The 14,954-nt window shown below is 28.7% G+C and overlaps 1 protein-coding gene across 1 annotated transcript in view; it reads left to right on the forward strand.

Annotated features, from left to right (window-relative positions):
• LOC117175274 (cytochrome P450 4C1-like) overlaps window positions 1-14,954 on the forward strand; it is a 70,170-nt gene that overhangs the window by 9,406 nt on the left and 45,810 nt on the right. Inside the window, exons 2-5 of the mRNA XM_033364982.1 lie at window positions 8,487-8,587; window positions 10,462-10,530; window positions 10,595-10,772; window positions 11,069-11,248. Coding sequence (XP_033220873.1) covers window positions 8,487-8,587; window positions 10,462-10,530; window positions 10,595-10,772; window positions 11,069-11,248 — 528 coding nt within the window. The remainder of the gene's footprint in view (window positions 1-8,486; window positions 8,588-10,461; window positions 10,531-10,594; window positions 10,773-11,068; window positions 11,249-14,954) is intronic.

Genomic DNA, 14,954 nt, shown 5'->3' on the forward strand with positions numbered 1-14,954 from the left:
ATGTATGTATGTATGTGCGTGTTGTATGTTTATACAGTATGTCCCACGGGATCTATATAGTTCCTTTTTAGGGGGCGTAGGGGGAGTAAAAGTAAGTAAAAAAGTCTCTCAAAATTTTTGCATCTGGGACATATGTTGAGAACAACAGAGGTTTCAAATTGCATGTACGCGTGAGCATATTAGGCGTGCTACCTACCTCACTACCTCAAGCGTTTTGGTGGGGGAGTTCACTGTGAAGCGCGTACGCCACACATGTTCACAGGTACATACAATTAGTGGAAAAGATTTTGAAAATTGGTTTTCTAATACAGAGGCAAGGTTAAGCTGAATATTTAATGGAAATGAGGAAGAAATATTGTTGCTACACGTTAAAATAAAGGTTCTGTATACAAAGCTGGTACCTGTAAAAAAAATTTTCAGTACCGGTAAAAAGCATATTTTAAGGATATAGCCTAGACTTCGGGAAAAAGATTTTTAAAAATTATTTTTTTTCCAAATGTGTTTCATGCTACTGTTCGATACTCAATATCGGCCATCTTGCTAGTTTGTTTCCCCGACTAAAAATCCTTAGAAAAATGTTATTTCTGTGACCAGTCACAGACGTGCCTTCTAGTCCGCCACACGTTGGAAAAGGGTAAGTATTTTGACCAAAATGATTTCTGTGACCAGTCACAGGGGTGCCTTTCCACCCCCCCTCCCCCGCCGAGACGTTGGACAGGGGTAGGGGTTCGACCGAAAATTATTTCTGTGAACAGTCACAGGGGTGCCTCCCTCATGACACGTTGGAAAGGGGTAGGGGTTCACCAAAATTATTTCTGTGAACAGTCACAAGGTTGCCCTTTCGCATTTTTTTGTATTATCCCTCAAAAAAGAGTCCAGGTACTACGTTATGATGTTTTATAGCATCACAGAATTCAGTTAAAAATTTTTTTTATTTTTGTGGCAAAAAGCCGGGGGAACTGTACCCGATTAGACATTGAGGATTCAATTATTATATTGAAAATTCGTATCCTTTAATTGGAAAATCAACTGCTTAGTTTAAAGATTAATAACTTTCTAAAAAATTGATACAATTGATGCATTCTTTTAGTAAAAATTGAACTGTTTTGAAGAAAATTCGACAGGTTGAAAATTACTTTTTTTCTTCAAGTTATTTTTTTGAACTAAAAAATGTACTGTTCCATTTTTCATGAGAAAACAAACATTTTCTAGTGGAATATTCAACTATTCAGTTTGAAATTAATTTTTCTTGATTGAAAATTCATCTACAGCGTGGACACGCTGGGGCTTACATACATGGCGAATCGAATGCTACCTGAATTGCACAATAGCAGGGTAGAAGACATTATATAGGGGTATCTTCATATTTCGCGCCTTTAAAGTTGCATTCGGATCGGCCATTCGGTCAAATCCGTGCATCTTCGGATCAACTTTATCATAGTTTTCAGGGTTACGTTCGAAACTTCAAATGGACGCAAGTGTCAAAACAATATAGGTTGTGTTACATAGTAATTACAAATAATAAAAGTGTTTTATTAATAATGAAATGAGACATGTGAACTGAGAAGTAAACGTCAATTTTTGTCTGTGCCAATAACATTACGGAATGTCTGCTGAGTGACAAATACTATAAAATAGTAATAATATTCTGCGCTTCCAGTGGGCGAAGAGTGAATTATGTTTACCGCTTATTTACGGCATAAAAACAGGTGTGTTATGAATAGACAGGATATGTTTTAAATAAAGTGAATTAAATATTACATGCGTAAACTTTAAATTGACATTACCTACATTCACTTACAGCGATTAAGGCAAACAGGTGAATCTGAACATAATCTCGAAATAATGACAGATCGGCCCGGCATGTTTATTATACTTTCGATTGATTATTCTTTACCAAAGAAATGTTTGGTGGTTTTGTATGTTTATCACTGACAGTGTCGGCAAGGATAATTTAAATAATAATTACTTATTAACAATTGAACAATCATTACTTATTAATCATTTTAATAACTTAAACATTATTTCTGAATTAAAAATTTGATTACCATTGTTTTTTACACAGATCGATCCTAGAAGGAATACAAATCAGGAAATGCAGATAGAATTGGTGCATTTTAATCAACATTGTTGAAAAATCGTTATCTCTGGACCTTATCCCAAGACTGGGGATTGATCAGCCTAAAATTAATTATCTGAGTAATTTGAATGGTATAGGCGTATAAAAATATATCTCGAAGCAATTTAACTTGCCCGAATTTTAATTGATACAATTTTTAGGGATTTTTTTCATTTTAGAAAATGTTTTCTCATGACCTCTTCTCAAAATTTGGTTCGATCAACCAATAAAATACATGAAACACTTGTTGGTGATAGGATTGTACCCGTAATAAATCTAGAAGAGAAATTTTAGGCCAATATTGACATTCCAATTTTTTTTAATTATTCTATTTTCGAACTTGCTATATCTGGATCTGATTTCCAAATTAGGATTTGATCAGTTCGTAAAATCAATTTTAAGTAATTTTGATGATATCGGTGTATCAACAAAAATCTCGAAGGAATTTAACAAGCCCAAATTTTAATTAATAAACATTTTATGTATTATTTTTATTTTAGAAAATATTTTCCCTGGACCAACTGTTTCTTTGAATTATTGTATTTTCGAAATTGCTTTTTTGGGTATGGTTTGCAAACTGGCATTCGATCAGCCCCTAAAATTACTTGTGATTCAATTTAATGTAATAGGTGTATCAGAAAGATGGCTTGAAAATATAACATCTGAAATAAAATTTACAGAATTGGTGTCTTCACTTCTAACAGCATAATTTAAAGTTGAACGAGGCCTCAAAAAAGTACATTAAAATAACATTTCGAGTAGCTTTGCATTACACTCAAACATTCTTATTTTCTGATAAGATACCAATAATGTATGAATTTAATTTGCAGACATGATAAAATAGATAATTATAGAATAATATCTAAAAAAAATTCGAATAAAAATTCCGAACTAAAATTTCGCTTCTACATTTCTTTTCGATGCACTACTATCCTGAGCGATTTTTAAAATTTATTTCAGTAGTTGATGAAACGAAATTTTGAGATGAGGCCCAGAGAAAACATTTTCTAAAATAAAAAAATTCCTGAAACTTTAATTATTTAAATTTGTGCTTGTTAAATTGCTTCGACATTTTTTTGGATACACCGATACCATCAAAATGAGTTAAAATTAATTTTAGCGGCTGATCAAATGCCAGTTTGGAAATCAGATCCAGATATAGCTATTTCGAGAATAGAATAATATAAAAACAAAATTGGAATGAAAATTCCTTCTTAAAATTTCACTTCTAGATTTATTACTGATACAATCTTATCACCAACGAGTCTTTAATTTATTTTAGTGGTTGATCAAACCAAATTTTGGGATGACGTCCAGAGAAAACATTTTCTAAAATAATAAAATTGCTAAAAACTTTATTAATTAAAATTTGGGCTAGTCAAAATGCTTAAAGATTTTTTTGTTGATACACCGATACACTTGAAATTACTTAAAATGGATTTTAGGTGCTGATCAAATGCCCATTAGGAATTCAGATCCAGATATAGCAATTTCGAAAATAGTATAATAAAAAAAAAATTGGAATGTAAATATCGGCCTGAAATTTCTCTTCTAGATTTATTACTGATACAATCCTATCACCAACAAGTGTTCAATTTATTTTATTGGTTGATTAAACAAATTTTGAGGTAAGGTCCAGAGAAAACATTTTCGAAAATAAAAAAGTCCGTAAAAACTTTTTCCGTGAAGATTCTTCTTTTTATGTTGAAAAATGTAACTTCCTACTAAAAATCGTCTTTTTGGATTGTAAATTCGATTATTTTGAGTTGACTTTTCATCTCATTTTTTTAAATGTCGACCCTTAGGTTTCATCTTGTAGGTTGAAAATTGAACTATTTTGATAAACTCATCTCTTTTGGATGAAAATTGAATTGGATATTTAAAATTTCGTCCTCTAGGGTCATAAATTTACCATTTATGGCAGAAAACTCATATTTTTGAGTTGCTTATTTTGCATAAGAGTGTTCATTAGAAAAGAGATTTCTTTTCAATCTTAGATAAAAAAATATGTTTTTATTGAGAATTCGCCTATTTTGTTAGAAATTTGTATTTTTTGGTTAAAAAATTAACTGCTTGGTTTAAACTTTACGACAACAGATGAAGTTTTAACAAATACTGTAATTTGCAACAAAATAATTTAATTTTCCGCACAATAATCAAATTTTCGCTTATTAACGTTTTTTCAAAAAAAAATAGTTACATTTTTAACCAAAAAGATAAAATTTAATTTAAAAAAAAAACAGATTTTTAATAGAGTAGTTCAACTATTCCCCACTTAGTTGAAATTTTGATGAAAAAGATTAATTTTCAATAAAATTGTTGCATTGAGTCCAAGAAAGATGAAATTTCTACAAAAATAGATTAATTTCAAAATTAGAAAGACAAATTTTTAAAAATATAATTGTATTTTCGTCCAAAAAAGATATCTGTTGACTTTTTAACACAAAAATATAAATTTTAAGCAGAGTAAATTTTCTATTAAATATTTGAATTTTCAACGAAAAAGTTGCATTTTTATGCAAGTAAGATGAAATTTCTACTAAAACGGATAACTTTTAAGTCGAAAGCATAAATCTTCAGAAAATGGTGAAATTTGCAAGCAAGAAAGATTTCATTGTAAGGTATTTTAAGGAATAATTTCCACCCAATAAATTTTAATTTTTACAGGAGTACAAAAGCGTATTGTGTCAGGTAAAAATGTAAAATTCATGCGAAAGAAAATATTTCTTTAATTTCTTTATTGATTATTTATATTGGATAATTGATAAGTTACCAAGCATTTTCTAAATAATTTTTTATTTTTTTAACAAGTACTGTGTTTTAGAACCAATTTCTTGCTTGTAATAGTAAAAAGTTCTTCTTTTTTGGGATGAATATGATACAGTTGATGGATTCAATATTATTCTTATAAGAATAATATTTCTAATTCAAAATATTTGGAAATTATTTAAATAATTCTATTTGTCTAAATAATTGTTCCCCTGTTATTTTTAAACAGTTTTTCTGAAGTTAATGACAGAATTAACGAATATTAGAAGTAATAATTTTTGTTTAGGAAATTTGACAATCGTGTGAAAAAAATATTTCTCCTGTTTATGTTAAAAAATTAATATTTTTTGGAATTGATTACGTATTTTGTGAATGCTAATAGTGATATTTTGTGTGAAAGACACATCAAAATTGCTTAAACAATTATTATTTATAACAAAAAATGTTTCCTTTAAATCTTGAAAATTTAGGGAATATTAAGAGAATATTAAGAGAATCAATCTAAGATTGATTTTATTAATTAAATAAAATACTTATTAATAAGCGACATAGTGTAAGAGATTAAAAAAAAAATTTTCTTCACCTTTCCTATGAAAAGGAGCAAGTGATGTTATATTATATTTGAAAAATATGTTATTAATTTGTATAAAAATTTTACAGTAATACTCAATGCATTGTTGCATTTATGTGAAGCATATCCTTCCCCATTTCGATTTTGGTTGTTTAATAAGTTACTCATCTTTACCTCGGATGCTGATCATGTAAAAGTAAGAGAATTACGAAGAAATAATTATTATATTTAAAATACATATATTAATTATAAAACGTTTTCTTTTGGCTGGTTGTTGAAAATTAAAAAGTTGCAAGTCTTTACCAGTAGAGATGTTAGTTTTTTATTAACAACAAAGCATTGAAGCGTTTTGAACTAGATCTAATTCCTTATCAAGATGCACGATTATATATACAAATCAGTGAAGATTAAATTGACTAAATTCCATGCCGCTTCAGGTAGCAGCTAGGCAGTGTACTACGCCACGTCGAATTTAGGCGGTGTACAGTTAAATGTAATTATAATAAACTAGCATATATACTAGTAAATGCCTCCAACTTTTGATTATATAATTATTAAAATATCAAATGAAAATATTTGATGGTTTTACGAATAAAAACGATAGAAAATTTTTAGGTGATTTTTCGTAGTAAACAGACTGTCGACAAGGCCAGTCTCTATAACGTTGCTAAGCCTTGGGTTGGAGAAGGATTAATAACATCATCGGGTAAGCAGAAATTACGAGAAAGAAGTGAACAAAAAATTAATAAATATTATCAATTACCATTTTTAGGCTCAACATGGCACGGTCGACGGAAATTAATCCAACCTACTTTTCAACACAAAATTCTTCACACTTTTATTAACACTTTCCAAAAGCAATCGATAGTATTAACCAATGAGATAGCAAGCCATATTGATGGAAAAGAATTCGACGTATCAAAAATAGTAGCCTTTCGAACATTAAATTTCATCTGTGGTAAAGAAATTGATTAAATCTCTGTAAAAAATTTTGTGTGGCATTATTCGAGGAATTATTATAAAATGTACTATTTCCAACAGAAACCACAATGGGAACATCCATAATGTCAGATTACGAAACAAGCAAGAAATATTTTGAATCAATAAAAATGTATGTTTGACAATTGAAAACTTTTTTTTTAATTGAAGATATCGACGCCTCCATTCCATACCGCTCCACGTCACGTCTAGGCGGTGTACACCTCTCCGACGGGCTTGATCGCTGCATAGCTCCAGGTCCTATGCTTAAACACAGGGCTTAAAGCATTGTAGAAATCAAACATGACAGAGAGCTGTACACCGCCCAAACGCAACGTAGAGCGGAATGGAATGGGGACATCAATTTTAGTTTTATTCTTTATTTTTTGCAGTGTGTTGTACGTCTTTATGGAAAGAACGCGCAGGATTTGGTTAAACCCTGACATAATTTTCAATCAAACAAAATTATCAAAAGTGTTTCATTCATCAATTAAATACATGCAAGACGTCTCAGATGAAGTTTGTATTATCTAGTAATGTGTATAGTATAACAATAAAAATACAGTTACTAAACATTATTTTTGCACAGGTTATCAAAAATAGAAGGAAAGAAATGGATACAAGAGGAATTGAAATAGGTAAAATTACTTTATTATATATTTCGTGTTTTATTACCAAATAATTATAAGTTATTGCAATAAAAAGAAAGAAAATTAAAACGTACAAATAGCTGTATTATTCAGTAAAAATATATTCACCAATAATCCAATTATTTACAATCTTTTTAATTAATAGTATATTCCGATGCCCCCATTCCATACTACTTCACTCCGCGTTTAGGCGGTATACAACTGCCGTCGCGCTTAGTTCAGGCGCAACAGAGCTGTACACCGCCTAAAAATGATGTAGAGCGGTACGGAATGGAATCGCCGATATCTTCAATTATTTAATATTTGTTATAAATTTTTGTAGATTTTTCGAAGAGATAAACGTGATCTAAAATAACCTAACATTTTAAAGAACGTTTGCGATTATAACAAACGCTAATAGAATTTTATAAAATATTCTAACACATCCCTTAAGTTTATATTTTCACACTTTGAATCATTCAAACTATTGTAAAATAAACTTTTTTAAAACTTCAGAAATTCTAAAAAATTCTTCAAAACTGCATGAAAACTTTTTAAATCCCTTAACTTAAAGTAATTATAATTCTTGAAAATTCCTCGAAATTTATAAACCTCTTGGAAATTCCTTGGAATTCTTGAAAATACCAAAATACCAAATCCCTTGACATTTCCTAAAAGCTCTTCAAAACTCCTAGGAACATTTTAGTTTAATCTAAAATCTCAACAATCTTTTAAAATCCATTGAAATTCTTGGAATCTACTGAAATTTCTTGGTTTCTTTTAATAAATAGTAACATTATTTTAAATCATTGGAAATAACTTTAAATATAAAAAATAACTAAATCATTTAAATTATTTCAAATTCCTTAATTTTTGTGAATAAATTCTTAGAAATTTCATAAAAATGTCATAAAATGCTTTGAAATCTGTTGAAAATCCCTTATAATCATTTAAATTATCCTAAAATAATATCATTTCAAGTCTTCTAAAATCACTATAATTATTGGAAATTCCTGGAAATTTGTTTAATCTTTTAAAAAATTCCTTAAAATCTTTTTAAATATTCTAAAATTTTGTTCATCCCTTAAAATCTCTTTATATTTTTGAAATATATATATTTTTTTAATTTTAATTTATATTTTTTTAATATATATATATATTTCTTTATTTTTTAAAATTTATTGTTATTCCTTGAAAGTTTCTCAAACATAATAATAATAAGTCCGATCAAATCCTTTCAGATCGTAGAAAATTCATTAAAGTACCTTATTGCGAACCTTTAAAATCCCTTAAAATCACTATAGAAACTCGTTGAAATTCTCTTAACTTATTTAAAATACCCTAAAACCATATAGGTCCCAAAAATAATTTCCAATTAGTTAAATTATCTTAATTAAACTGTCGAAAAATATTTTCTCAGATGACACAAATACAAGAAAACCATTCCTGGATTTGATGATGACCGATAATAAGTTATCTGACGCTGAAATTCGCGAAGAAGTGGCCACAATAATGTTTGCAGTATGTAATTGTATTATTATTTTTTAATTACATAACAGTAATGAAAAAATGTTAATTTAATAAAATAAATTAAAATGAGGCGCTAGGGTCAATTCATATTCTGAATGTCGACGCCTTCATTCCATACCGCTCCACGTTAATTATTTAAGCAGTATTCATAAACAAAATCAGAGTTTACTTATTTTTCAACAAATGTGCTCAATTTTTGTTTACCGAATTGACTAAAAATGTATTTTTGATGACTCCTTGCTACTATACTTTAATTTTTATAATAATTGTTTAAATAATTAATTGTTGTTCTCAATTTTGAAATTATCATAGCAAAAAGTCATCGAAAATTGATTTATTTGATTCCATAAACAATGATCGCAGTGATTGAAAATATCCAAACTTTGCATTTTTTATGAAAGTTGTTCAAATAATCAATAAATCTTGTGAGTTTACATATTATAATAACAAAGAATTTGCTTTGTCCACATAAAATTGTATGTCGGGATAATTAAGGATAATGAAGAGAAAAAACTATTTCTTTCTGCTTTTAAAAATCCACATTGACCGTTTGTTTATATAGTTTTATTTAAAAAATTAACAAATAAAATTGCATGAGAAAATTCTTTAATGATGAAACATACTGTGCGTACGAAATTTGTTTACAAAATGGTACAAAAAAAGGAAGGAATCGACATTTTTTCGTTAGTTGCATTAATAACAAATTTTAATGAACAAAAAATAAAAAATTTCTTACACGTAAAAATGATAGATTTAATTATAATTTTTTTCTAAACAACTAAAATCTTAAATTGTTTACAAATTTCGCTCTAAAAGTTATTTGATCCCCCCCCCCCCTTGCACAATGTGGAAAAACAAATTTTCTGGACAAATAAGCTTGGAGCTTACAATTTTGATCCGATTTGATCTTTTTTTAATGAAAGTTAAATAAATTTCAAAAAGATTTGTGAGGACCGATTTTTGAATATTTTATTAATTCAGTTTTTATTTAACAACAAATATGATTTTATTTTTAAACGAATCTCATTTTTGTAACTACTAATATTGATGTAAAACGTTATTAAATCAGTTAAGGCACTCCCTAAAAACAATATCCATCAGGTTTCTTGTTCCTTATTAAAAAAAGTAATGAGTAGAAGTGCTACTTCAAGACTAAAAATACTCGAAGACTTTATTTTAGAATTTTTTGTCCGAGATATACTTAAAAACAATGCTTAGTTACTATTTTTTTTAAATCAAAAATAATTCTTAATATTATCAACAGATGCATATCTTAGTCATTTCGCGCCTGAAGGATCCTTAAAAAAATGGTTCAAAATTTGTTGAAAATAAATAACGTGCACGATTGGTTAATATCTAATAACAACTGATCATTTTTTCAATAAAGATAAACAATCAATTTTTAATTTCTTATGGAGCGGTACGGAATAGAAGCGTAGATTTTACATGTAATTAAATATATTTTTTATATAAATGCAGGTTTTCATGTAGTGCTTGTGCCTTTGTATTTTTTACTATAAAATTTTGTTTTATTGTTGTAACCTTCCGGATATTATTTATAAGGAATTTATAAAATAATTGTACTTGGTTGTTAAATAAAAAATAAATTAAAAAATCGGCTATCACAATTCTCTTTGAAATTTAGGTAACTTTCATTTTTTCTATTGCTTGAATCGGACCAAAATCGTAAGCTGTAGAATAATTTGCTCAGAAAATGTTTTTTCCCTCACTGTACATTTTGCCGATTGATTTAAAATACTGTAACTCCCTGAATTTTAAAAAATGTTTCAAACCCATTTTAACTATAGGCCACTAAGTTTCATTAAAATTTAAGAAATGGATTGACCCACTATTTTGTTTTTTAGGGTTTCGATACAAGCGCAGGCACCCTCGCTTTTGTATTATTGATGTTAGCTTCTCATCCGGACATACAGGTAAAATTGTAATATATACAAATATGAATTGAATTATTTACCTAAAGAAATCTAATTATCATAGGAAGAAGTTTACGAGGAAATTTATCAGATTTATGGGCCAGAGGACCCAAAAGATGTTCCTGTTATACCTGAAGATTTGCCGAAGTTAATCATTCTGGAAAGAGTGATCAAAGAAACTATGAGACTTTTTCCTATTGCTCCTTTCGTTGCGCGCCACGCGGATGACAATCTTGACTTAGGTATAAATAAACATAGTTAACATTATAAATCGATGCCTCCATTCCATAGCATTCCACGTCGCTTTTAGGCGGTATACCGTCCCACGTCGAGATTGGGCGGTGTACAGCACTTCGTCGCGTTTGGTCGCTGAACAGTTCCAAGTTCTGTGTATAATCATAGATCCTGGAGATAAATAACGATCAAACACGATTAAGAGCTGTACACTGCCTAACGCGACGTGGAAAAGTATGGAGCGGAATGGAGGCGTCGAAATTCTAATTAAATAATTAAAATAACTTTCAAAATGATTTTTTAGGAGGTTTTACTTTACCTAAAGATTGCATTCCGGTTATCTCAATACTTCCAATCCATCGGAATGAAAAATACTGGCCTGATCCTCTGAAATTTGATCCGGATAGATTTTTACCAGAAGAAGTGACCAAACGACATCCTGATTGTTATCTTCCATTTAGTAGTGGTCCCAGGAACTGTATAGGTGTGTAAATAATTATAAATTTATATTTTAAACTGCTTAATGTTAATTATTATCTATTATTTATAACAATATAAAAGAACAGCAAGGACTATATTTCTGCCTATAAATATTTCTCGCATAATGTCTTTAACCATTGGTCATTAGTATGGCCCTAAAAACAAAAGAATAAAATTTGAAGCGAATACAATTTTATCAATTTCGCCCAAAACGTGAAAATGTATCATTAAGTACAAGCGAAACTTTTATGATCCTATCAGAACTCATTGCATGGTACCCCAACAAAAATCCCATGTACCATAAGGATTTTTCGGATTATTCCCCTTATTTTTTTCTATTTTTTTATGTATTTGTTAATTTTTTTTTTTGTTTAAACAATTAAGTTTCAGTTGAATAATTTCATTTTTATTGAATATCGCGAATGAGGGTGTTTTATAAACGCTATGATTTATTTAATCAACTTAGATAATTTACATTTTTATTTCTCCTGTTCTTCTATTGTTTTTGTAGTTACTTCTTATTGTTTAAAAAATTTATAATCGTTAAAATAATCTTATTCAAATGCAACTTTTAACTGCAAAAAGCTAGAAAAGCATTTTTTGTGGATGCTATTTTTTCAATAAGTTCAATTACTTTCTCCTAATTCTTTCAGTTTTCAACATACTTCCAATTGTTTAAACAATTTTTATTTGTTTAGAGAAATTATTATCTTGTAATATCCAAAATTATTCTATGGCCTAACTAATAAATGTGAACACCTGTTCCTACATATATCGCCATCTTTAATTATTGTTGTTATTTATTTAAAGGTTCGCTTTTAAAGTAATCGTATAATTGCTATATATTGAATTTAAACGAAAAGAAATTGTTTAAAAATTACATATATACAAAATTTGTTTTGCCTTCTTTGAAATCTAATGAGTTTATATTAAAAGTACCGAGTTACGCTAAAAAATGCCAAAAAAGACAAAAATTGTGAATTTAATGACTGAATTATAATCTAATAAATATTATGATTTCTCGAATACAAAATTCCATTTTTTGACGAAAAATGTTGACATAAGACAGCATAACGTTAAATTGTTACAAAATTCTATATCTTCTTTGAAGTATAATATCGACATTTTAGGTGAAAACTGCTAGAATAACCTACACTCACCAAAAATGTTTAATCTGCCTTAATATATACTGATTTTTTATTAAAAATATCGATTTCTGGTGTAAAAACACAAACATGACCTAAAATTTTGTTAGTAGTTGTGAATTATTATTATTTTTTTTTATTTAAAATTACAATTTTCAACGAAAAACACTATAAGAATCTAAAATTGTTGAAAGATTCTAAATTTGGTTCAAATTATGTTTTTTTGTTTTAAAATGCCAGTCTGTGGTGTGAATCATTAACGTATAATCTAAACATTTAAAAAAATTTTATTTGTTTATGAAACCATTTACCAATTAAAAATGCTAATATGACCAGAAACTGCTAATAAATTGATAATATTGTTAGAACTGAAATTATTTTAGTTTTTAAATACCAGTTTTTGTTGCAAACTACTAACGTAACCTAAAATTTCTCAACGATTAGGAACCTTTAAAATTTAATGATTTGTGCTTATAAAACTGATTTCCAAATAAAAAATTGTAATATAACCTAAAACTGTTCAAAAATGAAAAATCTTCTTAGACCTAAAAGCCTCTATGGTTTTTAAATGCCTTTGTTATAACAGGTATGACACGGTAACAAAACCTCAAATTGTTAAAAGTTGTGAATATTTTTGTGAAATCTAATTGAATGAATGATTTTTGTTTAATAAATACTACGATAAAAAAGCTAAAAAAAACCGGCTAAAATACATTGTTGAACAATGTTTAATCTTTGAAATTAAATAATTTCTGATTTAGAATACCCATGCTAACAAATAGATGCATAATATTTTTAATAAATTAATAAATACATAATTTGAAGGATTTTCTTTAGTCGCATAAAGTTTTCTATGAATTTTCTTATTAAAGATATTATATGTTTAAGTACAAAAGCTCATTTAATTTTTTCAAAGGTCCCTTACAATTCTATTAGTTATTTTTTATTAAACAAAAACATTTAAGCAAACAGTTTTAATCAAAAATATTTATTTATTATTTATGCTTGGGTTTCTTTTCTGGAATTTCTTGCAAAAATTAATGGGCCTTTTCCAACCAAAAGGTATTATTTGTGGTAATGAAATGCCAATCAGGATTTCAACAACTTTTCGAGACATGTCATTACACACATATTTTAAATAGTATTAATTTATCATGCGATTTCATTCATCTACTAATGTTTTTATTAATTTATAGGACAAGTTTATGCTATGATGTCAATGAAGGTCCTTTTGACTACAGTCTTACGAACATATATTTTGAAGAAGGATACTATAAAACCAGTTAAGGATATCCGATTGAAATTTGAAATATTGCTGAGACCTAGTGAGCCCATTACTATGAGAATCGAAAAAAGAATTAAAAACATTTCTGTTCGAGAAAGTGTGCAAACTTGTATAGAATAGAATAGAATATTTATTTATAATAATTCTTATATCATAGTCGCAAATTGATATATTTTTTTAAAATACAAAAGCGGTTTGCTAAAATGATGTTAAGCTTTATTTCCAATTTCTGTTTTTAAGCACTTTTTTCAACTGTCCTTAATTTTTTTTCTTCCAACTTTTACTTAGGTGAATCCGGTTTTTCATCATAGCCACGGACTAAGTCAAGTGACTGGTGAGATTAGGATGTTATCACAGAAAAAAACTAAGAATAAAGTTTGGTGCAGGCAATTTTTTAGAGCGATAAAGTTTTGTTTAGCCAACTTCGCGTCTTTCAAAAAACATGTGTTTGTCATGGGAAAACAAAAGAAAGTTTAACCGATATTTGTGTAAAGTTTATCCTGTGAAGTTAATTTTTGTTGCAGAGAATCTTTCGTCGGGAATCGATATAAAGTTCATCTTCTGTTTTTTTCTGTGATAAGTTAATTTTATACGATGTTTGAAATCTCTTGCGATGAAATTATAGGTACAAAATTACGAGCAAAATTGCACGCGCGGCAGTTGGTACCCAGTGGGCACAAAAGTTGGCAAAGTCTTTACGACATCGTTACGACATCTTTACGATAACTTTATGATATCCTATGTCCATGTCCTTTCGGTTTCTTTGCGATATCGTAAAGACATCGTCAGATTATGCGACTTATTTACGATATCGTAAGGACACCTTAACGACTTAGACATAGGATGTCGTAAAGTTGTCCTAAAGATATCGTAACGATGTCTTAAAGACGTCGCCAAACTTTGTGCCCACTGGGTATCGCCTGCAGATACATTTATTATGCGCTCACGGTAAACTATGGTGTCTATAACGCCGTCTTGACAGGTAACATGAAGTCCTTCAGTCTTCGTTCTCAATGCAGCAGATTTGCGAACACATGGGATCAATTTTGTTGCAGCTAATTTAAAAATGAGATTCCATCTCGCAGGCTACAGGTATATGGTACCCTGGAATTAGCGGTAGATTCACACTTTGTTTTTACAGTGAAACACATTAAACAGGCCCATCAATAGCTATTCTCGACGTACGAGGGTAGTTCAATAAGTCCTTAGAATGAAGTATAAAAACAATTTTTTTTGGGTAAATTTTTTTTTATTTTTCAACATAATCTCCTTGGAGCTCT

The sequence above is a fragment of the Belonocnema kinseyi genome, chromosome 6, assembly GCF_010883055.1.
Source record: "Belonocnema kinseyi isolate 2016_QV_RU_SX_M_011 chromosome 6, B_treatae_v1, whole genome shotgun sequence".
Classification (NCBI taxonomy): Eukaryota; Metazoa; Arthropoda; class Insecta; order Hymenoptera; family Cynipidae; genus Belonocnema; species Belonocnema kinseyi.